Source organism: Euprymna scolopes, chromosome 36, assembly GCF_053919585.1.
Source record: "Euprymna scolopes isolate OS-2025 chromosome 36, ASM5391958v1, whole genome shotgun sequence".
Lineage (NCBI taxonomy): Eukaryota > Metazoa > Mollusca > Cephalopoda > Sepiida > Sepiolidae > Euprymna > Euprymna scolopes.
In genome coordinates, this window is record NC_136517.1 from 86,726,899 (window position 1) to 86,752,644 (window position 25,746).

General features: G+C 31.8%; 1 protein-coding gene across 1 annotated transcript; it reads right to left on the bottom strand.

Annotated features, from left to right (window-relative positions):
* Positions 1 to 68: 68 nt before the first annotated feature.
* On the bottom strand, positions 69 to 25,347 carry LOC145260665 (EF-hand calcium-binding domain-containing protein 11-like). The gene is made up of 6 exons (XM_080119016.1): positions 25,026 to 25,347; positions 22,475 to 22,570; positions 12,760 to 12,814; positions 6,974 to 7,075; positions 3,433 to 3,523; positions 69 to 383 (listed from the first exon to the last, which is right to left on the bottom strand). Exons 1-6 carry the CDS (start codon positions 25,128 to 25,130, stop codon positions 299 to 301), a joined length of 534 nt encoding a protein of 177 aa, XP_079975142.1. The 5' UTR covers positions 25,131 to 25,347; the 3' UTR covers positions 69 to 298.
* Positions 25,348 to 25,746: the final 399 nt, after the last annotated feature.

The following is a 25,746-nucleotide window of genomic DNA, read 5'->3' on the forward strand; positions in this document are numbered from 1 at the left end:
ACCCCGGACCTTCCTCAGGTGTATCTTGTCCAATGTGGGAATCTTCCTGTTGAACTCGGAAAACTGTGTGGAATTTTGAATAGAACACTTTATTTAAATCGAGATAGGTGACTATTACAAGGATTATTTTAAAATTAATAATTGAATAAATTACAATAATTAATCTCCCTTCTCCATCTCTGGTGTGATCCTTTGACCTTGTGAACTCGTTAACCTTTTCAAAGCATTTCAAAATGAGGCTGTCACATAAATCAGCATCTCAAATTGAAGGAAATCAAACGCCGGCTCAAATGTCATCTCAAATTGCTGATTCGTTGCCATGTTTCATGAGAAAATCAAAATCTTTAAAACTCACTCGGCCATCGCCATTGCTGTCAAGTTCACTACAAGAAATGAAAATTCAATTAAAACATATGAATCACGATATTCAAGCATTGCATAGATTAAATCATACGGATAAATATCACCAACGCACGAGTCTTGAATTGCAATTATGTTTAAGAATTTTTGGAGATTGATTTTCCATATTGTTTGGATTCTTCGAACTATTATTCTTGTTTTAAGTAATTATTTTTCACAATCTTTGTCGAATTCAGGAATCTGCACAGAATTTTGAACGGAACTCTTTATTTTATCCATGAGGGTTGCGTGCTCTCATTTAGACATCCTAAGTACGGGTGACATTCAAGAATACAATTGTGAATTACTTAGGACTTCACGACATGCTGAGTCTTGCAACTGTCTCCCTAGTAATTACTAGGACTGTGACAACAGCATATTCTTTTCATTGTTTTGACTCTTGAGTATATATCCGTTAATATCTTATATGTTTTTATATAGACTGATGTGGTTCTCGGTTGATTAACTGTGTTGGATATATACTCGAGAGTCAGAAGAATGAAAAGAATATACTGTTGTCACGGCCCTAGTAATTACTGCCTTCCATAGCTGTTGTCCCAACACGTTTTGATCAACTAATCCTCTGGCCTACTTTGGGTAGGATTGAAACTGCTATCTTCAGACAGTGCTCACCTGAAACCTGAAGAAGGCCAGAGGATGAGTTGGCCGAAATGTGGTGAAACAACAGCAACTATGAAGATGAGGATAACAGTCCGCAAAATAAAGAATACTCAAAATATGAAGCCTCATCTCAAATGATTAAAAAAATAAATAAATAATATAAAAACAATACATGTCGAATTTTGTGAAAATTGAAAGCGTCGAGAGATGAAAAGATTGAAACTAAGCGTCGTCGTATAATAGAGAATTACGATTCAAGTTATCTTTCTTTTGGCATTATAAAAAGACTAGCGAGGGTACCCGGCGTTGCCCAGGTGAGGAGAGGTGGTGTAGTAAGAATATTGAAAAAAAAAAAAAATTAGATTTAGTAGGTAGCCCGGGTGGAGAGAGGTGTGAAAAAAATAAATAAATAATCGTAATAGGCAGGCAGGTTTGAACCTGTAACACGAAGGACGCAAAGAAGTAGGAAAAAAACACAACTGCTTGGTCCTGCGCCTACCATGACATATGATGTCGGCGGTGTTCGAAATAAGCTTAGTCATTGCAAGGCATAGCTGACTTTGCAAAAATGTCGACAAAAAAATGACCCCTCCCTGTAATTAACGGCCCAGTTTTTGGCTAATTTTTGGATATTTGTTGGTTGAGAGACCGATCTTTCTAACGATACCAATTTTGTCAGTGTTGGTTGCGTTTGTCAAAAGTTTTTAACAGACATACAAACACACACACACATTTTGCCTTTTATATTATAGACTAGCCTGAATGCCCGGTGTTGCCCGGATGTTTGGAGGTGTGTGTTGAGCAAAAAAAAAAAAAAGTGGTAGTAGGCGGGCGGGCTCGAACCTGTATCGCAGAGGAGGAAAAGAAAGTGAAAAAAAAAAAAAATGTGACACGTTAGCTGTTGTGCCCATTGCCAAACCGGAAGTGACGGAGATTTAAATTAAGGCTAGACAATCGAAAAGAGGGGATGACTTTTGAAAACATCGGTGAAAAAAGCGATCCCTCCCTGTAGAAAAGTGCCCAGTTGAGGGTGAAGGAATTAATGTTTTTGGCAAATTTTTCGATATTTGTCGTCCAAAGTATCGAGCTTCAAAATGATACTAATCTTGTGAAAATCTTTCACCTCTGTCAAAAGTTTTAGGCAGACATACATACATACATTTAAATAGACAGGTGAGATTTATATTATAGACTAGCGGGGGTGCCAGGCGTTGCCTGGGTGTTTGGAGGTGTAAAAGAAAAAAAAAGTTTTGGTAGGCTCAAACTTGAGGTCTTGAAGTGAAGGCGGAAAAGAAAGTGGGACACATTACCGCAACGCTAAGAGGGCGCTAAATAGTCGAAATTAAATGCTTAAAAAAGCAGGTGCTTAAATGAACGTCAACGTCTGCTTTTCTAGGTCAAACATCGTAGAGAAATGAAATTTCGTAAATCGGAGATATTATAATCTAGGGAGTATATAAAAGTTGTAAGAATGAGAGACCCCCCCCCCTCCCAAACAAAACCTTTGCCGGACATACAAAAAAATGCATGCACCCAAACACAAACACATTTTCGCTTTTATATTATAGACTAGCGAGGGGTACCCGGCGTTGCCCGGGTGTTTGTGGTTTAGAGTAAATCAAAACTCCAGGGGGGGGTGTAAAATAAAAAAAAAGTTTTGGAAGGTAAGTATGAGGATCGAACCCGAACCCTTGAGGCAAAGTTGGAAATTAAAGTGTGAAAAAAAAGAGTGCGACGGTTTTAACCATTGTGCCACTGCGAGATGCTAACGGAAACATGTTTGAATTTATTTAATTACTTGGATTTGGCAGGTGCACATTTTAATGACTTAATGAGGTAAATTTTTGACTGCGGGGTAGCATTTCATTTAGTGCGTGAATGCTTTCCCCCCCCTCCAAGATGTTGGGGGTAAGGGGAAACATTATAGGAAAAGGCCTAACCTACATGCGGCGAGCGAAAACTGTTGAATATTTATCTTCCCGAAGTCGAGCAAATTAAATAGACAGGCGAGCTCCGTTGTTAAATCTGAGATATTACGATTTACATGTGATATAAAAAGTTTTAAAAAGTTGTTAGGCGACCCACCGCTTCTTTGAAAAAAGCCTTTCTTGGACATACACAAAAAGTGAATATACATTTTCGCTTTTATATATATAGGAGACTAAAGTCAAGAGGGTAGGGGAGTCAAGTTCTTGGTTGGATTGTAGAAAGTCGTACGAACGCTGACAGCAATTCTTTTTTAATTACATTAATCTTTGACCTTAACATTTATCTTTGAACTAAATATCCTCATAATAAAATCAAATCTAAGTTAGATCATGACCGATATTTGGAACAAGTTTGGTGACGATTCATCAAGTGATGTAGACACTGGCAGACACAAAAAGAGAGAAAATCATATCAATGAATTACCGAAAGATGTTGTCTATCCGATGGGCAGGGAAATTTGGTGCAACTTGTGAGAAAACTTTTTTCAGGTCTTCTAATTTCAAAAAACCATTGCCTGCAGAAAAATAAGAATGAACTTTTAGTAAAAAATATTCAATTCTCATTAAAACAAATTCATATGATTTGTCATGTGAGGAGATAAACTAGTTGTGGTAAAGAAACATAACCTCTTTCTCAAGTGTTTCTATCTCAGAAATATTATGATACTAGCCTGGGTGCCCAGTATTGCCCGGGTGTTTGGAGGTGTGTGTTGAGCAAAAAAAAAAAAAAAAAGCGGTAGTAGGCAAACAGGCTCGAACCCGTACCGTGAAGGAGGAAAAGAATGTGAAAAAAAAAGCGTGACGTCTTCACTGTTACGACCATCGGCAAACTGGAAGTAGCGAAGGTTTAAATTAAGGCTAGTCAATCGAAAAGAAGGGATGACTTTTGAAAATATCAGTGAAAAAAGCGACCCCTCCCTGTAGAAAAGTGCCCAGTTGAGGGTGAAGGAATGATGTTTTTAACCAATTTTTCGATATTTGTCATCCAAAGGGTCAAGCTTCAAAACGATACCGATCTCGTGAAAATCCGTCGCCTCTGTCGAAAGTTTTAGGCAGACATACAAACATACATACATACATTTAAACAGACAGGTGTGATATATATTCTAGATTATAGCATCACACATTAGATTATAGTGACCAAGAAGAAATCTGAAAGCAAGTAAGGTTTGGAGTCTTCAGACTACTGTTCTCATTTTCAGGCTATTTTCATGTTTCGGCCAATGTAACTTCTTCAGGTGTATCTTGTTCAACATGGGAATCTTCCTGTTGAACTCGGAAATCTGTGTGGAATTTTGAATAGAACAATTTATTTAATCTACAGGGTGGTCAAAAAGTCAGGTAACATTTTAAAGAAAAACGATATTAGCAATACACGTATATTTAAGTACCATACATTGAAATATAAAATGAAACAAACATGAAATATGTTTATTTTGTTAATTGTCGTCCATTTCTCTCTATCAATCGCTGGAAGCGATTAACCACTGATTGTGTAACACGTGTAATCATGTCAGCTGATATCCGCGCAATCTCCTCTTCAATAAATAACTTTAAAGACGCTATTGTATCAGGCTTCTTGCCATAAACGCTATCCTTTACATAGTCCCAAAGCCAGAAATCAGGAGGGGTAAGATCCGAAGATCTGGCTGACCATTCAACTGGGCCACGGCGACCAATCCATCGTTGTTTTTTCTACCTACATGTTACCTGACTTTTTGACCATCCTGTAGATAGGCGAGCGACTATTACAAGGATTATTTTAAAATCAATAATTAAATACATCTTTAAAAAATAAAACTTAACTACAACATTTTTCCTGGCAAAAAAAAAACAAAATACTCCCTTTTAATTGCACGTGTTCAAATATAAAATATTAGGTTGATAAGAAAGTTTTTGTGGAATTTTTAATTTTGATTTCAAATGATGTATTTTCAAATAAGTTTTCGTTATAATATCTTTACTTTATAAATCATTTAATATCATCTTAAAGAGTGTTTTTCTCTCTATCTAATTGTTTAAATTACAATCGTTTTAAAACAATACTGTCTTCTTTTCGGAAAGTTGAAAAAGCAAATTCACACAATTTTTTTATTTCAATTTTTTTTTTTTTTTTTTACACAGGAATCACCACTTATCAAGGCCCGGAGGCCACTCGAGGATAAGGGTTAATGGGTATGCAATAGTCAATGCGATTATAGCGCTTTTAACATAGGTTGGTTGGTTGGTTGTTTTTGCTTTATGGCATATCAACCCTTTTCAGGTTATTTAATGCCGAATCCAGTTATTTTGAAGAAAATTCTTTTAATAGAATATATCTTTTTTTCAAGTCAGTTTCTATTTAACCCATAGTTGGGACCCTAACAGGTACTACCACTCCGGGTCAGAGTGGACCTTGGAGCAATGGCAATTATACCTTTACTTTATGTATCATTGTAAAGACCGTTTTTCACTCTATCTAATTGTTTAAATTAAAATCGTTTTAAAACAATTATGTCTTCTTTTCAGAACGTTGAATACAAGATGGAGAAAAAGCAAACTTGCACAATTTTTTTTATTTCAATTCAAGCTAGATTAAAAAGCTGCTGAAAAAGCTTGCGATATCACCAAGGCGCTTGGCCCAGGAACCGCTACTGAACGCACAGCACAATGGTGGTTTAAGAAATTTTGTGGCGGTGACAAGAGTCTTGAAAATGATGAGTGTAGTGGTTGGTCTTCGGATGTTGACAATGAACAATTTAGAGACTTAGTTGAAGCCAATTCACGCACAACTGTTCGAGAACTTATTTCTGAATTAAACGTAATGTATACAATAATTTCCAACCATTTAAGAGAGACTGGAAAGACAAAAAACTTGATAAATGATTGCCTCACGAGATGAACAACAAGCAAAAGCAAGGCCATTATAAAGTGTTACCTTCCCTTCTTTTACGCAACAAGAACGACACGTTTCTCAGTAAATGGGTGCCTCAAAGATTGAATGACAACCAATAGAAACGCCATTATAAAGTGTCCTTTCTTTTACGCAAGAAGAACGACCCGTTTCTCAACTGAGTTGTGACCTGAGATGAAAAGTCGGTTCTTTATGACAACTGGTGATGCACATCTCAATGGTTAGACACCAACGAAGCTCCACAATACTTCCTGAAGCCAGAGCTACATCAAAAGAAAATCATGCTGACTGTTTGGTGGTATGCAACCGGTCTTATCTATTACAGTTTTTTTTAATGCAAGCGAAACCATCACAGCGGCAAAGTACTGTCAACAAATGGATAAAATGCATCAGAAACTTCGACAACAACACCCAGCATTTGTTAACAGAAAAGGCCCAATTCTCCTCTATCACAATGTCCGATCGCACGTTGCTAAACCCAACCTACAAAAGTTGAACGAAGTGGACTACAAAATTCTGCCTCATCCACCATACTCTCCAGACCTCTCACCTACTGACTACCCTTTTTTCAAACATCTTAACAACTTTCTGTGTAAGAAATGCTTAAAAAAAACCTAAGCGGTATCAAAAACGCCTTCAGCAACTTCATCGCCATCAGAATGTAAGGTTTTTACGTTGCTGGCATTTTTGCATTCGCAAAAGTGTGTTAATTCTGATGGTGCTTATTTTGATCAATAAGTTTTGTTTGAGCCGAGATATGTTCATGTGAATTTAAAAGTTAAAAACTGCAAAAACTTTCTTGTCAGCCGATCATTTTTTTATCTTTTGAAAAGGAAAATGCAATCGCATTTGAACCAGTTTTATGAATCCATCGACAATTTCTTTGAGAATTCAAACAGAAAATAATTATCCTCATAATAGTTATCGATCACCTAATCGTGGCTATTGTACCTTATTCTGTGACAATGCACAGGTTACGTGACTTTAGTGGAACGCCTTTCTATTTACGTAGGCCACGCTTGAATCAATCAATACGCATGTTTAGCAAAAAGTTAAATCACGTGTGACTTACATTGGCTGTCGAATGCCATGAATGTTTGACGTATTTCTTCGTCTTCGTTTTTTGCTAACAATTTTGGTTTCATCACTTCCAGGAATTGTTCAAAATTCAAGCCTGTATTGGAAAGAAGAAATATTTTAGGATAATTTGCGCAGTACTGACAAACATTTATTCTTGAAAATTATGTTAATATTGGCCGGTAGATTAGTTAAATATAGATTAATTAATTAATTAAATAAATACAGATTAGTTCAATATATAGATAGTTAAATATAGATTAATTAATTAAATAAATACAGATCAGTTCAATATACAGATAGTTAAATATAGATTAATTAATTAATTACATAAATACAGATTAGTTCAATATATAGATAGTTAAATATAGATTGATTGATTAGTTAAATAAATACAGATTAGTTCAATATATACATAGTTAAATATAGATTGATTAATTAAATAAATAAATACAGATTAGTTCAATATATAGATAGTTAAATATAGATTAATTAATTAAATAAATACAGATTAGTTCAATATATAGATAGTTAAATATAGATTAATTAAATAAATACAGATTAGTTCAATATATAGATAGTTAAATATAGATTAATTAAATAAATAAATACAGATTAGTTCAATATATAGATAGTTAAATATAGATTAATTAAATAAATAAATACAGATTAGTTCAATATATAGATAGTTAAATATAGATTGATTGATTAGTTAAATAAATACAGATTAGTTCAATATATAGATAGTTAAATATAGATTAATTAATTAAATAAATACAGATCAGTTCAATATACAGATAGTTAAATATAGATTAATTAATTAATTACATAAATACAGATTAGTTCAATATATAGATAGTTAAATATAGATTGATTGATTAGTTAAATAAATACAGATTAGTTCAATATATAGATAGTTAAATATAGATTAATTAAATAAATACAGATTAGTTCAATATATAGATAGTTAAATATAGATTAATTAATTAAATAAATACAGATTAGTTCAATATATAGATAGTTAAATATAGATTAATTAATTAAATAAATACAGATTAGTTCAATATATAGATAGTTAAATATAGATTAATTAAATAAATAAATACAGATTAGTTCAATATATAGATAGTTAAATATAGATTGATTGATTAGTTAAATATATGATTTCACTTTTTTTATACTGAAAAGCCAAAGACACAATATGGCAAAAATCGCACATAAAAGTTGCCCAAATTAAAGATACACGCCGATTCGTTTCGTAAATCTTAAATATTATCATCTCGGTAGCATATAAAAAGTTATAAGAATGAGCAACCAACCCGAGAACCACCCCGAAAGAAGTCTTTGCCAGACATACACAAAAACTGCACACACACACACTAACACACGTCTTGCTTTTTATATATATAGACTAGCGTTGCCCGAGTGTTTGGAGGTGTGTGTGGTTGTTAATGAAAACTAAGAATAAGCGAAGTAAAAAAAAGAAAACAGAAAAACGAACGTTAAAACTTATCTGAAAAATAAAGGGGGGTGGGGGTGAGTAATCAAAACATTGAAAAAAAAACCCACAAAAAAAAAAAACTAACGTAAGGCAAACGAATGATTTTAAATGTAAAAATCAAAAAAAGAAAACAGAAAAACGAACATTAAAACTAAAAACAAAAAAAAAACATGTGAAAAATGGCTTAAATAAGCCTTTTCGATATTAAAATTTAAAAAATTGGTGGGTACCCGGGTGTTTTTGGATGTGTGGTCGGAGGTGGGGGTGTTAATGAAAACCTAAGAATAAAAGAAGTAAAAAAACCCCAGAAAAACGAATGTTACATGTAAAATGGCTTAAATAACACTGGTTAAAAAAAGACATCTCACACCACGATTCGAACCCAAAACGTTTAGATAACGAACCAATGCGCTAACCAACTAAGCTAACACAACGTACATGAAATTTAGTCAGTTCTTCAACTATTTAAAGTAAATCAGGCCATGACGTCATCTGACACATGCGTAGAATCGCTTGTCGTCATGAGAGAATGGGTTTTGTTGCCCCCCCCCATGTAGAAAATTGTCGATTTCAGGGTGAAAAAATTAACGTTTTCGGCCAATTTTTCGATATTTTTCGGGCGAAGGATGGAGCTTGAATATGATACCAAGTTTGTGAATTTTTGTTCTGTCTGTCGAAAGTTCTTAGCGGACACACAAACACACGTACATACATACAAACATACATACATACATAAATACACACATTTTCGCTTTTATATATATAGATTATATTTGGATTTATAATTTTATAATATTTGGATTCATAATTTTATAATATTTGGATTTTTAATTTTATAATATTTGGATTTTTAATTTTATAATATTTGGATTTATAATTTTATAATATTTGGATTTATAATTTTATAATATTTGGATTCATAATTTTATAATATTTGGATTTATAATTTTATAATATTTGGATTTTTAATTTTATAATATTTGGATTTATAATTTTATAATATTTGGATTTTTAATTTTATAATATTTGGATTTATAATTTTATAATATTTGGATTTATAATTTTATAATATTTGGATTCATAATTTTATAATATTTGGATTTTTAATTTTATAATATTTGGATTTTTAATTTTATAATATTTGGATTTATAATTTTATAATATTTGGATTTATAATTTTATAATATTTGGATTCATAATTTTATAATATTTGGATTTATAATTTTATAATATTTGTATTTTTAATTTTATAATATTTGGATTTATAATTTTATAATATTTGGATTTTTAATTTTATAATATTTGGATTTATAATTTTATAATATTTGGATTTATAATTTTATAATATTTGGATTCATAATTTTATAATATTTGGATTTTTAATTTTATAATATTTGGATTTTTAATTTTATAATATTTGGATTTATAATTTTATAATATTTGGATTTATAATTTTATAATATTTGGATTCATAATTTTATAATATTTGGATTTTTAATTTTATAATATTTGTATTTTTAATTTTATAATATTTGGATTTATAATTTTATAATATTTGGATTTATAATTTTATAATATTTGGATTTATAATTTTATAATATTTGGATTCATAATTTTATAATATTTGGATTTATAATTTTATAATATTTGGATTTATAATTTTATAATATTTGGATTCATAATTTTATAATATTTGGATTTATAATTTTATAATATTTGGATTCATAATTTTATAATATTTGGATTTATAATTTTATAATATTTGGATTCATAATTTTATAATATTTGGATTCATAATTTTATAATATTTGGATTTATAATTTTATAATATTTGGATTTATAATTTTATAATATTTGGATTTATAATTTTATAATATTTGGATTTATAATTTTATAATATTTGGATTTTTAATTTTATAATATTTGGATTTATAATTTTATAATATTTGGATTTATAATTTTATAATATTTGGATTTATAATTTTATAATATTTGGATTTATAATTTTATAATATTTGGATTCATAATTTTATAATATTTGGATTTATAATTTTATAATATTTGGATTTATAATTTTATAATATTTGGATTCATAATTTTATAATATTTGGATTTTTAATTTTATAATATTTGGATTTTTAATTTTATAATATTTGGATTTATAATTTTATAATATTTGGATTTTTAATTTTATAATATTTGGATTTATAATTTTATAATATTTGGATTTATAATTTTATAATATTTGGATTTATAATTTTATAATATTTGGATTTATAATTTTATAATATTTGGATTTTTAATTTTATAATATTTGGATTTATAATTTTATAATATTTGGATTTTTAATTTTATAATATTTGGATTCATAATTTTATAATATTTGGATTTTTAATTTTATAATATTTGGATTTTTAATTTTATAATATTTGGATTTATAATTTTATAATATTTGGATTTATAATTTTATAATATTTGGATTTATAATTTTATAATATTTGGATTTATAATTTTATAATATTTGGATTTATAATTTTATAATATTTGGATTCATAATTTTATAATATTTGGATTTTTAATTTTATAATATTTGGATTTATAATTTTATAATATTTGGATTTATAATTTTATAATATTTGGATTTATAATTTTATAATATTTGGATTTATAATTTTATAATATTTGGATTTATAATTTTATAATATTTGGATTCATAATTTTATAATATTTGGATTTTTAATTTTATAATATTTGGATTTATAATTTTATAATATTTGGATTTATAATTTTATAATATTTGGATTTATAATTTTATAATATTTGGATTCATAATTTTATAATATTTGGATTTATAATTTTATAATATTTGGATTTTTAATTTTATAATATTTGGATTCATAATTTTATAATATTTGGATTTATAATTTTATAATATTTGGATTTATAATTTTATAATATTTGGATTTATAATTTTATAATATTTGGATTCATAATTTTATAATATGTGGATTCATAATCTCATAATATCTGGATTTATAATTTTATAATACTTGGATTTATAATTTTATAATATTTAGATTTCAGATTTGATTAAAATACCCCATAAAAAAAAAGAAATCCACCTGAAGAAGGTCACAGGTTACACGAGAAAATAACAACAAAGATGCAAATAGTAGTCAAAATAATTCAAAATAAATATAATCAAACTAAATAAATATGCAATATATGTTGGAAATGCAGATGAAGTTAAGCAACATTGAGATTAGGATATTTCTGCCATGTGATGGCTGCCAGAATAAGAACAATCTACTTTCTATATATTAATATGATAACGTGTGTGCAATTTTGTTTTATTTTATAGCATTGTTTATATATTGTTGCCAGAGTAATATAACGGTGATTAGGAAGTTTGGTTCTTTTTATGTGATTAAGGGCTCGAGGTTATTTTTCCAGTCTTGCTTTTATTTGTATTTTTGTTTTTTTATCGAAATGAAAAAAAACAAAAAAAACCTTCCTTTGTTTTCAGAATGTTTTCTTTTTTGTTTGTTTTGGGTCTATTTTTATTTTATATATATATTTTTTTTTTTACCTTATGGTGATAAGCGACATAATTGCAACCAAGGATTGCAGTAATTAGTGAAAGAAATAATAAACGATAAATACACGAAAGAAGTTTCGTTTCATTTCCTTAGGATAGGATTCCATGTTCTCATTCTTAAATAAATTTTATTACACTTACATCTTTTGTCTTCTGAGTGACTGTTGTTTAATTGTTATGACCTTCCATTTCTTGTAATAAATAATTTTATCAAGAATTCTTCATAAGTTTTGGCTACAGTTTTGATTATAGCTGATGGCACTCAAATCATCTATTTTTTTTTTTATATCGCAACTTTATAACATATAAAAACCAATAGAAAATTGACTCTATAATAATATATGCAAAATCTGCATAAATTAAAATTTCATATTTTAGCGTATCTTACGACCGGGCAACGCTGAGCGTCCCTGCTAGCTTAGATAAACACTTTTGCGATTTTAATAAAAGGGCTACAATAATATCTGGGTCTTTCTGTTTACACTGAGCATCCACAGAATGCTAACATCAATATTTTACATATGAAAGTCCGCTGTGGAATTTCCACAGGTCCTGCTAGTTGTGACATAAAGAAACGGCATCAGTTCAAAACTGTACATGTTGTATTGCATATTTATGAAATAAAGTTTTGTCTCCGAAATATTGACACATTTTTTGTGTTGTGTTGAAAAGTTAATTTTACCTCCATTTTTCGGATTTTCTTGGCAATATTTTCCGATCATTTGGTCGACTTCGTACTGAAATACAAAAGAGAAAAATATTAAAAATAAAACGTTCAGTTATAAAAGATTAAAAAAAAAAGAAGAAAATATTAGAAAAAATAGAATTATATAAGAAAAAGAAAAAAAAGATTTGTTTCCTGTCAGTTTTAAAAAGAAAAAAAAAAATGAAAAAGAACACAAAAAAAAAGATTTGTTTCCTGTCAGTTTTAAAAAGAAAAAAATAATGAAAAAGAACACAAAAAAAAAGATTTGTTTCCTGTCAGTTTTAAAAAGAAAAAAAATGAAAAAGAACACAAAAAAAAGATTTGTTGCCTGTCAGTTTTAAAAAGAAAAAAAAAAAAATGAAAAAGAACACAAAAAAGATTATAAAAAGGGAATAACAGAAAATAAAAAAGGAAAGAAAAAAGTAAACCAAAAAAAAGAAAGAAAACGAAAAAATGTGAAAGAAATAAAAAAGGAAGAAGAAAAAGAAGAAAAAAGGGAACAAAAAGAAATGAAGAGAAAAAGAAAAGGAAGAATAGAATAAAAAAAAGAAGGAAAATTGAATTCATTAATAATAAAAAAATTAAAATAAAATGGTGATGTACACCCGGGTTGGACCAGGGAATCATTCGATCTGTAATCGAATGTTCTAACACTAAACTATATCTCCAGATTATGATAAATCTGCTTTTTATAAGAAGAAATGATTTGCTGAAATTTTATTATCTCCCTTTGCTGGTGTAACATAAACTATTACGCTGTAAAAATTATTCCTTTTTAAAAGAAAAACAATTTTTTAAGATCGGATTTTTTTCTGATTTTCGATACTTATTGGATGAATTTCTGTACAAAACATATCTAAGAACACTGCCAGATGTATAAATTAGCTTTGCGTAAAGTCTGCAACAGATAGGCTCAGCCGTTTTTGGAACCTATGAGGAAAGAACACACACACACGCACACGCACACACACACCATCATCGGCGGTCACTCGTGTCCGAGTAAGACTGTCCTCCGTTGTGGCTTCTGTGGGTCCTCAGGTGAGCATAGAGCCCAATCCTAGACCCAATTTGTCTTGTGCAATTTGGGCAGATAAAGGTAGTGGTGGTGGGGTGGGGTTGGGTGTGTCTGGTTGATAATCTGTCCTTTCTGTGCTTGCGTTTATCCTCAGCAGCTTGATTTAGGTCACTACTATAAAGCGCAGCACCTTCGTGGACAGCGCTCCTCCATGCCAACCTGCTCCCAGCCACGTCCTCCCATGTCTCAAGGTCCATGTGAAACCGCTTTAGATTTGCTTTGATGTTGTCCTTATACCTCATCTTTTGGCCACCCTGGGCACGCTTTCCCTCAACAAGCTGAGAGTAGAAAATCTGTTTTGGGAGGCGGAGATCCGGCATTCGGACAACATGACCAGTCCATCTGAGCTGGCGTTGAGCAACAGTAGCGGTGATAGCGGGAATGTCAGCCTCACTCAGGACGCTAGTGTTGGTACGTCGGTCCTTCCAACTGATTCTAAGGATTTTTCGGAGGCATCTTTGGTGGTACGTCTCCAGGGTTTTTACGTGCCTCCTGTATGTGGTCCAGGTCTCCGATCCATAGAGAAGAGTGGGCAGCAAGGCAGCTTTGTATACCATGATTTTGGTCTTTGCCAGAAGGTCACGGTTCTCAAATACTCTCTTCCTTAGCCTTGAGAAAGCCCCACTGGCACAGCTGAGACGGTGTTGTATTTCATCATCTATGTTGGCTTTTGATGATAGGATGCTGCCTAGGTATGGGAAGTCGTCCACATTTTCCAGTCTAGCGTTGTTGATGGAGATGTTTGGGGGTGAGACTGGAGTACTGTTTGGTGGTGATTGATGGAGGATTTGGGTTTTTTTTTTATATTAATTGTTAGTCCTAACTGTTTGTATGCCCTCGTGAAGGCAACCAGTGTACACTGTAGGTCCTCTTCTGAGAGGGCTACAAGGGTGTTATCGTCTGCATACTGTAACTCCATAATGGATATGGTGTTCGTTTGACCTTTGGCCCTAAATCTGTTGATGTTAAAAAGTCGCCCGTCAGTTCTGTACATAATCCGAACTCCATGGGGAAGATGTTTGTCCGTGAGATGGAGGATAGTAGTAATGAAGATGGAGAACAGGGTTGGGGCAATGACACATCCCTGTTTCACACACACACACACACACACACACACACACACACACAAAGTGACTTTTATATAATAGTAGAATAGAAATAAACAATAATAAAAAAAATAGTAATACTACTAATAAGGAGAAAATGTAACAGTAACAATAATAATATGATTATTGACAATAACGAAAATAATAACATAATAATATTAAAATACTACTAATAATAAATTAATATAACAAAAATAAACAAATATTACTATTAATAATAAAATAATATTAAAAATAAAACTTTCAATTATAAAAAAGAAAAGAAAATATTAGAAAAAATAGAATTATATAAGAAAAAGAAAAAAAGATTTGTTTCCTGTCAGTTTTAAAAAGAAAAAAAAAAATGAAAACGAACACAAAAACACAAGGGAATAACAGAAAATAAAAAAGGAAAGAAAAAAGAAAACCAAAAAAAAAGAAAGAAAAGGAAAAAATGTGAAGGAAATAAAAAAGGAAGAAGAAAAAGAAGAGAAAAGGAAACAAAAAGAAATGAAGAGAAAAAATGAAAAGGAAGAATAGAATAAAAAAAAGAAAAGGAAAATTGAATTCATTAATAATAAAAAATTAAAATAAAATGGTTGGGTTCACCCGGGTTTGACCAGGGAATCATTCGATCTGTAATCGAATGTTCTAACACTAAACTATATCTCCAGATTATAATACTACTAATAATAAATAAATATAACAAAAATAAACAAAATATTACTATTAATAATAAAATAATAACTATAATAATAAATATTACTATTAACAATTAGAATCATAAAAATAACAGTTAGAATCATAAGAAATAATAATATGATAAAATAAATATAACAATAAAATAACATAATAATATCAAAGTACTACTACTGATAATAAATATAACACAAACAATATAACAACAAAAACAAACAAAATATTACTATTAATAAAATAATAATTAAAATAATGATAAAATAATAACGATAATAATAACAAATACTACTATTAACAATTATAACCATTACAATCATAATAACAAATAATAATATAATAAAATAATTATAATAATAAAATAATAATAAATATAATAAAACAATAAAGCAAACAATAAAATATTACCAAATAAAATAATAAAATAATAATAACTATAATAATAATGATAAATACTGCAATTACAATTCTAATAATAAAACAACAATAAAGCAAACAATAAAATATTACAATTAATAATACCAAATAAAATAAATGAAATAATAAAAACATAACTATAATAATAATATCAATGATAAATACTGCAATTACAATTATAATAATTATACTTATAAATAATAATATAATAAAATAAATATAATAAGATAATAAAATACTACTAATAATAAACATAATAAAAACCAATAATACAACAAAAACAAACAATAAAATAATACTATAAATAATACCAAATAAAATAATAAATAAAATAATGAAAATAACATAATAAATAATAAAATAATAATAACTATAATAAATACTATTATCAACAAAAACAATAATAATAATGGTAATAATAATAGCAGGCTCTTTCAGTTTTTGACAGACGATGGATACCCACGAAGGGGTGGCTGCACGTGAAATTTTTGTGGTAGGAGGTTCACAATCTCCACCCACCCCTTTCCTAAGCCGACATTGTTAAATACCAGTGACAAGTGAAGTGTATGTACAGGATGACTGGAAACAAATGCTGAGATAAGCAGAGAGCATATACAGTTCCTAGAATTCACAAATGGTCATCCATCTGGTACTAACCAGATTCGACGTTGCTTAACTTCAGTGATCTGACAAGAATCAGTGTGTTAACATGATTATGGGGACTTGAACTAAAAAGGATGCCAAAAAGGAAAAAGAGGAACACATGACCTATTATACATAGACCACAGGATTTTGAAAGAGGTAAAAAGTAGAAAAAAAAAACATAGCCGTGGCATGGATCAACTACAATAAAGCATATGACAGGGTCCTGCAAGCATGGATAATAGAATGCCTGAGAATGTACAAAATACCAGGCAAAAGGTATGGCATAAGGGTCTACTTCACAAGATTTCCAGCTACGGTATAACTGGAAATGTTTTCTCAATCATTAAATCATTTCTCTCCGATAGGCTCATAATAGTAGTGGTCGATGGACAAAAATCGGAGGCTTGCAATATAAATGCTGGAGTCCCTCAGGGGTCAATCCTGGGCCCAACTCTCTTCCTGATCTACATCAATGACCTCCCTAAACACATACTTAAATCATTCGTTGACATCTATGCTGATGACACGACCATCTACGGCAACACATCAAAGGCTGTAAATGACAAAGTTCTCTCTGATTCTCTCTCCTCTGATCTCGAGCGCGTGGTTCAGTGGGAGAAGATGTGGCTGGTTACCTTTAATGCATCCAAAACCAAACTCCTATCCTTACATCATCAACGCTCTGATCCCCATCTGGCATCAATTGTGATGGATGGCTCTCGTCTGGGTGAGGCCCCGTGTTTTGACAAGCTTCTGGGTTTGACCTTTACACCTGATCTGAAATGGAACACGTACATCAAGTCTGTTGCCAAGGTCGCTGGAAAGATGGTGGGATCCTTCTACCGCTCCAGAAGATATCTCACTACTGATGCAATTCTCTATCTATATAAAAGCCAAGTACGTCCAAGGATGGAATATTGTTGCCATATCTATGCAGGAGCTGCTAAAAACAGCCTATCCTGCCTTGACAGAGTACAAAATAGACTTTGTGGCATAGTGAGGGATGCCCTTTTCTCTACCCTGCAACCTCTCTCCCACAGAAGAGACGTTGCGAGCCTATCCTTGTTTTATTGTTATTTCCATGGCAGGTGCTCGTCTGAGCTCCAATCTCTGGTCCCCCCTCGCCAATCTTTCACGAAAAACACCCATCTAGCTGAATCCACTGTGAAAAATTTCCCCCACTCTATATCTGTGCCTAAATCAAAACGCGGATTCCATGGATGGGACTTCTTTCTTGGAACTGCACGCCTGTGGAACTCTGTTCCGTCTGTCTGCTTCCCTCCGGACTACAACTTGGATGTCTTCAAGTCCAATGTTAACAAATTCCTAATGAACACTTAATTAAACACTTCATCAAATCTCCACACTAACGTAATGTACTTGCAATAACCCTTATCCCTGAGTGGCTTCCGGGCCTTGATAAGTGGTGATCACTGTGTAAAAAAAAAAAAAAATCAATCTGATAGAAGATACAATGAGAACATGGAGACTTGAATTAACAGCTGATGAACAATGCGTAACAGAGATTAAAATACAAAGAGGGATTACTGTTCATTATAGCCATGATTCCCCTGAACAATATTCTAAGAAAATGCTAGGCTAAGAAAATGACAAGTTTACTAATACAGATGAATGAACCACCTAATGTACATGGATGACCTGAAACTGTTTGCAAAAACAAAGACAGAATTAGAGACACAATCAGAATCTTCAGCCGGGATATCCAAATGGAATTCGGTATGGAAAAATGTGCACTGCTGATCATAAGAAGGTGAAAACTGAAGCAACAGAAGGTATGGTAGTACCTAATCAAACGGAGATGAGGGCACTAGGTGAACATGATAACAACAAATACTTGTGAGTTCTGGAAGCAGACACCATCAAAGCAACAGAAATGAAAGAAAATTGAAAAGAAGAAAAACAAGAAAACTCCTTGAAACTAAACTACATAGTAGAAACCTAATTAAAGGTAGAAACACATGGGCAGTGTCACTAGTAAAATACTCCAGACTGTTTATAAATTGGACCAAAGAAGAACTGAGGAACCTCGACCAGAAGACTAGGAAACTCATGACTATGCACAATGTACTGCACCCAAAGGATGATAATGACTGACTATTTGTGAAAAAGAAAGATGTAGGAAGGGGGCTGGTTTGTATAGAAGACTGTGTAAGTAACACGAAAAAAGAACTAGAAAAATACATAATGCAAAACACCAAGAGTATAATTACTGCAGCAAGAGACACTGAAGAAACAAAGATAGACGAAGAAGAAATGAGAAATAAAACGAGGAAAGAAAAATGGGAAGAGAAACAACTACATGGATGATTCATGAGGATGACAAAATATGAGACTAACATAAAACACTTGGAAACGGCTACAAAAATCTAAACAGGGAAACTGAATCACTAATAACAGGCGCACAAGATAATGCTGTTAGAACTAACCACATCAAAGCAAGGATCAACAAGTCACAAGAAAACAGCAAATGCAGACTCTGCGAACAAAGAGACGAAACAATAAACCACATAATAAGTGAATGCAGCAAACTAGTCCAAAAAGAATATAAAAATAGACACAATCAAGTGGGGAAGGCAGAACACTGGCAATTATGCGGACGATTGCATCTTCAACCCCCAATCAAATGGTACAAGCACAAACTGGCAGCAGTACTGGAAAATGAAAGTCACAAGATCTTATGAGACATGGAAATACAAACAGATAAACTATCCAAGCAAGGAGACCGGATGTTAAAATAGTAAGAAGGAAAAATCCCACCAGATTGTAGATTTTGCCGTTCCAGCAGATCATAGAGTGAAGATCAAAGAGACTGAAAAGTGGAGCGAATACACAAAACTTGCCAGAGAGCTCAAAGGGATCTAGAAAATGAAGAAAGTCAAGATAACACTATTAATATTAGGAGCACTAGGAACAATACCGAAAAACTTTGAAAAAAGAATGGGAGAAATGGGAATCAAAGGGATGATTAAAAAGATACAACAGATAACGATAACGAAAACCGCAGAAATATTAAGGAAAACCCTTGGACGGAGAGACTAACACCACACGTGAACTACAGACACAAACTGGACATACAGAAACGGCTACGAATGTAAAACACAATGAAACATGGAATCATTAAAACTAAAAAAACGCCAAATAAGTGAGAAGTGTCAAGGAGGATGGAAAGAGCGAGGAGAGAAAGCACTAGCTAGACCTCTGCTGGATGAGTGCAAAGATGACTGGGACCTTGGAGAGGCTTATTGCCACCCAAGCTCCAGTGAAGACCAATGGTCACTGCCAACAAGAAATCAATGGTAAGCGGTTGTTGCAATAATGCAAATTTTTTTGTAAAGAATATCGAAAGAGGTGGAGAATACTGGAAATTTGGGGAGACTTGTTGTCACTCAAGACTCCAGAGAACACAACAAGTTGTTCTCAAAGAGAAATCTTTGATGATGGCCTGTATGACTACTAGTGAGTAAATAATTATTAGGTTGATAAGAAAGTTCTTGCGGAATTTTTAATTTTGATTTCAAATGATGTATTTTCAAATAAGTTTTCGTTATAATACCTTTACTTTATAAATCATTTAATATCATCTCAAAGAGTGTTTTTCTCTCTATCTAATTGTTTAAATTACAATCGTTTTAAAACAATACTGTCTTCTTTTCGGAAAGTTGAATACAAGATGGAGAAAAAGCAAATTCACACAATTTTCTTATTTCAATTTTTTTTTTTTTTTTTTTACACAGGAATCACCACTTATCAAGGCCCGGAGGCCACTCGAGGATAAGGGTTAATGGGTATGCAATAGTCAATGTGATTATAGCGCTTTTAACATAGGTTGGTTGTTTTTGCTTTATGGCATATCAACCCTTTTCAGGTTATTTAATGCCGAATCCAGTTATTTTGAAGAAAATTTTTTTAATAGAATATATCTTTTTTTCAAGTCAGTTTCTATTCAACCCATAGTCGGGACCCTAACAGGTACTACCACTCCGGGTCAGAGTGGACCTGGGAGCAATGGCAATTATACCTTTACTTTATGTACCATTGTAAAGACCGTTTTTCACTCTATCTAATCGTTTAAATTACAATCGTTTTAAAACAATTATGTCTTCTTTTCGGAACGTTGAATACAGGATGAAAAAAGCAAATTTACATAATTTTCTTATTTCAATTCAAGCTAGGCCGAAAAGCTGCTGAAACAGCTCGTGATATCAACAGAACGTTCTGCTCAGGAACCACTACTGAACGCATAGCACAATGGTGGTTTAAGAAATTTTGCGGCGGTGACAAGAGTCTTGAAAATAATGAGTGTAGTGGTCAGACACTGGATGTTGACAATGAACAATTAAGAGACTTAGTTGAAGCCAATTCACTCATAACTGTTCGAGAACTTATTGCTGAATTAGACGTAACGTATACAATGATTTCCAACCACTTGAGAGAGATTGGAAAGACAAAAAACTTGATAAATGGGTGCCTTGAATGACAACCAAAAGAAACGCCGTTATGAAGTGTCATCTTTCCTTCTTTTACGCAACAAGAACGACCTGTTTCTCGACCGGATTGTGACTTGCGATGAAAAGTGGATTGTTTACGACAACCAGCGATGCTCAGCTCAGTGGTTAGACGCCAATTAACCTCCATGAATGACACTTCTCGAAGTCAGAGTTGCACCAAAAGAAAATCACGCTGACTGTTTGGTTGTCTGCGACTGGTCTCATCCATTACAGTTTTTTTTGAATGCAAGCGAAATCATTAACAGCAGTGAAGTACTGTCAACAAATGGATGAAATGCATCAGAAACTTCGACAACAACACCCAGCACTAGTTAACAGAAAAGGCCCAATTCTCCTCCATCACAATGTCCGATCGCACGTTAACCGAACCTAAAAAAGTTGAACGGAGTGGACTACAAAATTCTGCCTCATCCACCATACTCTCCAGACCTCTCACCTACTGACTACCCTTTTTTTTCCAAACATCTTTACAACTTTCTGTGTTAGAAATGCTTAAAAAAAACCCTAAGCGGTATCAAAAACGCCTTCAGCAACTTCATCGACATCAGAATGTAAGAATTACTCTCAACAAATGGATGAAATGCATCAGAAACTTCGACAACAACACCCAGCATTAGTCAACAGAAAAGGCCTAATTCTCCTCCATGACAAGGCCCGACTGCATGTTGTTAAACTGACCCTGCAGAAGTTGAACGAATTCGGCAACAAAACTTTGCCTCATACTCTCCAGACCTGTCGCCTACCTATTACCACTTCTTCAAGCATCTCGACAACTTTCTGCGTGAGAAATGCTTTAAAAACCTAAGCGATATCAAAAATGCCTTGAGTGACTTCATCACCACCAGAATGCAAGATTTTTACGTTACTGGCGTAAATACACTTGTTTTGTGTTGGGAAAAGTGAGTTGATTCTGATGGTGCTTATTTTGATCAATAAATTTTTGTTTTAACCAAGATATGTTCATGTGAAGATTACAAAAACTCTTAAGGATAAAATTTAATGCGATGGCTTGATTGAAATTTGAATGGTGATGAATACTATAAGAAAATTGAAAATGTTCACGTAATACACATTCAAATTGATTCTCTCCATTTTGTAAGAAACATTGCTCATGGAATGAAAAGAGGGGGGGGTCATCAAAAGTTACGACGTTGCTGAAAATAAACTCAAATTTGATTTGTTCGCATCTGAGCAATGAAGAAATGTGATTAAAATGCAAATATAAATCCCGAGGATCGATTTACCTTTGAAGGTTTGTAACCAAATAACAAAACCACGGCAATTTTGAAATCTTCTCGACTCAAATAGTCTTTGTTTTTGGCGTCGCAATCTTGAAAAACCTATATAAAAACAAAAAACAAGCCAAAAATATGAATTGAAAAAAAAAAATTTTTAAATACAAAACAACTTTTTTTTGATATATGTTAAGAATGGCTTTCTAAATAATACCGTTATTGTTTCAGCACAGTTCAATAAGTGCATAAGTACCATTTTCTTTTGCAATTTTCTTTTTCAATAAAAATTTTTATTTTCAAGAAAAGTTGCATTTTGTATTCTTTATTTACTCTTATTATTATTATTATTATTATTATTATTATTATTATTTTTTCCTTTTACTATTTTTTAATCAACAAAAGTTGTTGTTTTTTTTAAAAAAACATTAACGATTGTTTTTTTTACCGTAAATTGTTAGGTGAAAGTACAGTTTTTTTTTTCAAGAAAATCTGCAGTAAACGTTTTTTTTTTTAACTAAAGTTTTTTCTTTAAAAGAAAAGATGAACGATTTTTATGAAAACCGTAAATTGTTAGGTGCAAGTACAGAAAAGTTTTTTCAAGAAAATTTACAAATCATATTTTTTTACCAAATGTTAAAAAAATAAACAAAAAAATATCCCCCCCCCCATCACCCAAAAAGTAATAAAAAAATTACATTTTTTTTATACAAAAAACAACAAAAAGAAAATGCCGATTTAGTGTCTCAATATTTGAACTTGGCTTAATCCGGTGATTGCCAGTCAAGCTCGAGCCATAATTGACGGAAAATCCTGAGGATCTGGGTCAAATACTGCAAGAATACCATGAAAAGTCTTATTGAGAAATGGAGATATTAAAATACAATTCTGGTCGAACTTTATGAAAAGTGTCGTCATCATGAACTGGAGAGAATAAAATATTATTTCAGTCGAACTGTTTGAAAGACTAGTTGTGTCTAGCAGTGTTGTGTGAGCTATCTGTGTCTAACCATGTAGTGTGAGCTATCTGTGTCTAACCATGTAGTGTGAGCTATCTGTGTCTAACCATGTAGTGTGAGCTATCTGTGTCTAACCATGTAGTGTGGGCTATCTGTGTCTAATCATGTAGTGTGGGCTATCTGTGTCTAACCATGCAGTGTGGGCTATCTGTGTCTAACCATGTAGTGTGGGCTATGTGTCTAACCATGTAGTGTGAGCTATCTGTGTCTAACCATGTAGTGTGGGCTATCTGTGTATAATCATGTAGTGTGGGCTATCTGTGTCTAACCATGTAGTGTGGGCTATCTGTGTCTAACCATGTAGTGTGGGCTATCTGTGTCTAACCATGTAGTGTGGGCTATCTGTGTCTAATCATGTAGTGTGGGCTATCTGTGTCTAACCATGTAGTGTGACCTATCTGTGTCTAACCATGTAGTGTGAGCTATCTGTGTCTAACCATATAGTGTGGGCTATCTGTGTCTAACCATGTAGTGTGGGCTATCTGTGTCTAACCATGTGTGGGCTATCTGTGTCTAACCATGTAGTGTGGGCTATCTGTGTCTAACCATGTAGTGTGGGCTATGTGTCTAACCATGTAGTGTGGGCTATCTGTGTCTAACCATGTAGTGTGAGCTATCTGTGTCTAACCATGTAGTGTGACCTATCTGTGTCTAATCATGTAGTGTGAGCTGTGTCTAACCATGTAGGTAAGCAATTAAACAAAAAAATAAATACAAATTTCGATGCTTATGCAATTTACGGACAGGCTATTTTTTTTAGATAGGATTTTCAAGTTAACCCATGAGTGGCCGAATTAAGGGAAACTTTTATATGTAAATGCAGTTATTTTTTAGCGTCCCATTAGTGGAATGCTAGTGGATAATGGGTTAAATTCAAGTTTTACGGTGCATTAAATTGTTAGGTGAAAGTACAGAATAGTCACAATACACCTTCCCCCCCCCATGTTAAGAATGGGTTTCTATATAATGTTATTATTTCAGCACGGTCCGTAAACTGCACAAGCGTCCATATTTCCTCCTTATTCCATTAATTTGCAGTCTTATCTTGGAGAAACAAATGTGAAACGTTTAAAATAAAAAAAAACAAACTTTTGTTAAATTTTTACTTTAACTGCATCTCAACAACAACACTCACCTTAAAAATAACTGTTTTTGAAGGTTATGCTGAAAACGAATATCACATTTAAATTTGGGATAGACAAGTAGTTATTCTGGATATTAAAACCTTCATTCTCCAATATAATCTATTATAATTTCACTGGCGGCCATATTTTTCCTCGACTGAAAAATACTAATGCACATGCGTTATAAAACGCCTCATCCTCCTCATGTTAAGAATGGCGAACGCCACTGACATTTATTAAGTAATACATTGGAAAAAATGCCTTAATATCCAGAAAATTACTTGTCTGCTCCCAATTTGAATATGATATTCGTTTTCATACATACCTGAAAACTTTTCAAAGTTGTCAATTTAAAGGCGAGTGTTAAATTTGCAGTTAAAGTAAAAATTTACCAATAAAAATAAAACTAATTTTACTAACTTTATGCAATAAATTAATTTCTTTTTCGTTCAATTCTCTCGACGGGATGATTGTTTTATAAGCAGACTCGGTCGGAAATAAGGAAAAATTCAACCGATAATCCATTATTTCAGTTGCGGTGAAAGAAAAAGGCAAGTAATTATTATTTTTGTTTGTTTCAAAATAATGTTTCCTCTTGAAATGCGTTGGTTTAAAACATCACTAAACTGCACAAGCAGCCAAATTGAAAAAAAAAAAAAAATTTAAAAACTAAAAGAAAACAAACTTTTCAATAGAAATGTGAACTCGTTCAAAGTAGAAAACGTTACATTTTTTTTGTTTTGACAACGAAACGTTTTTTTTATTTTTTTAAACTTTTTTTGTCAAGGGGGATAACTCTGATTTACTAATTTGCATCTTTGCAAAGATATTATTAACTAGGGGGGGGGGGCTTGGACTGAGCGTAAAATCCCGGTAGTCGTGGTAAAATACGCTTAAATATGATATTTTTTAATTTGTCCAGATTTCGTATATATTATTATAGAGTCGTGAATCCAACGTAAAAAAAAAAAGAAAAAGTATTTAGGTACCATCAGCTAGAATCGAAATCGAAACTGTAGCATTCAAAGCTGGTGACGTTACCACTGTACCAACGTGACACGCATATAAACTGATTAAAAATTAACATTTTTAAATAAATTAAGATGAATGTACAAAATGTGTAACGATTTTTTCAATTTTG

Bases quoted from the DNA above. Each gene is read 5' to 3' on its own strand.
- LOC145260665 (XM_080119016.1), bottom strand. From the start codon at position 25,130: ATGGATTATCGGTTGAATTTTTCCTTATTTCCGACCGAGTCTGCTTAT. The intron at 22,571-25,025 runs GTTAGTAAAATT...GTTTTTATATAG, and splicing joins AAATTAATTTATTGCATAAA to GTTTTTCAAGATTGCGACGC. The intron at 384-3,432 runs GTAATTCATTGA...CATTTCTTGTAG, and splicing joins CGGATAGACAACATCTTTCG to TGAACTTGACAGCAATGGCG.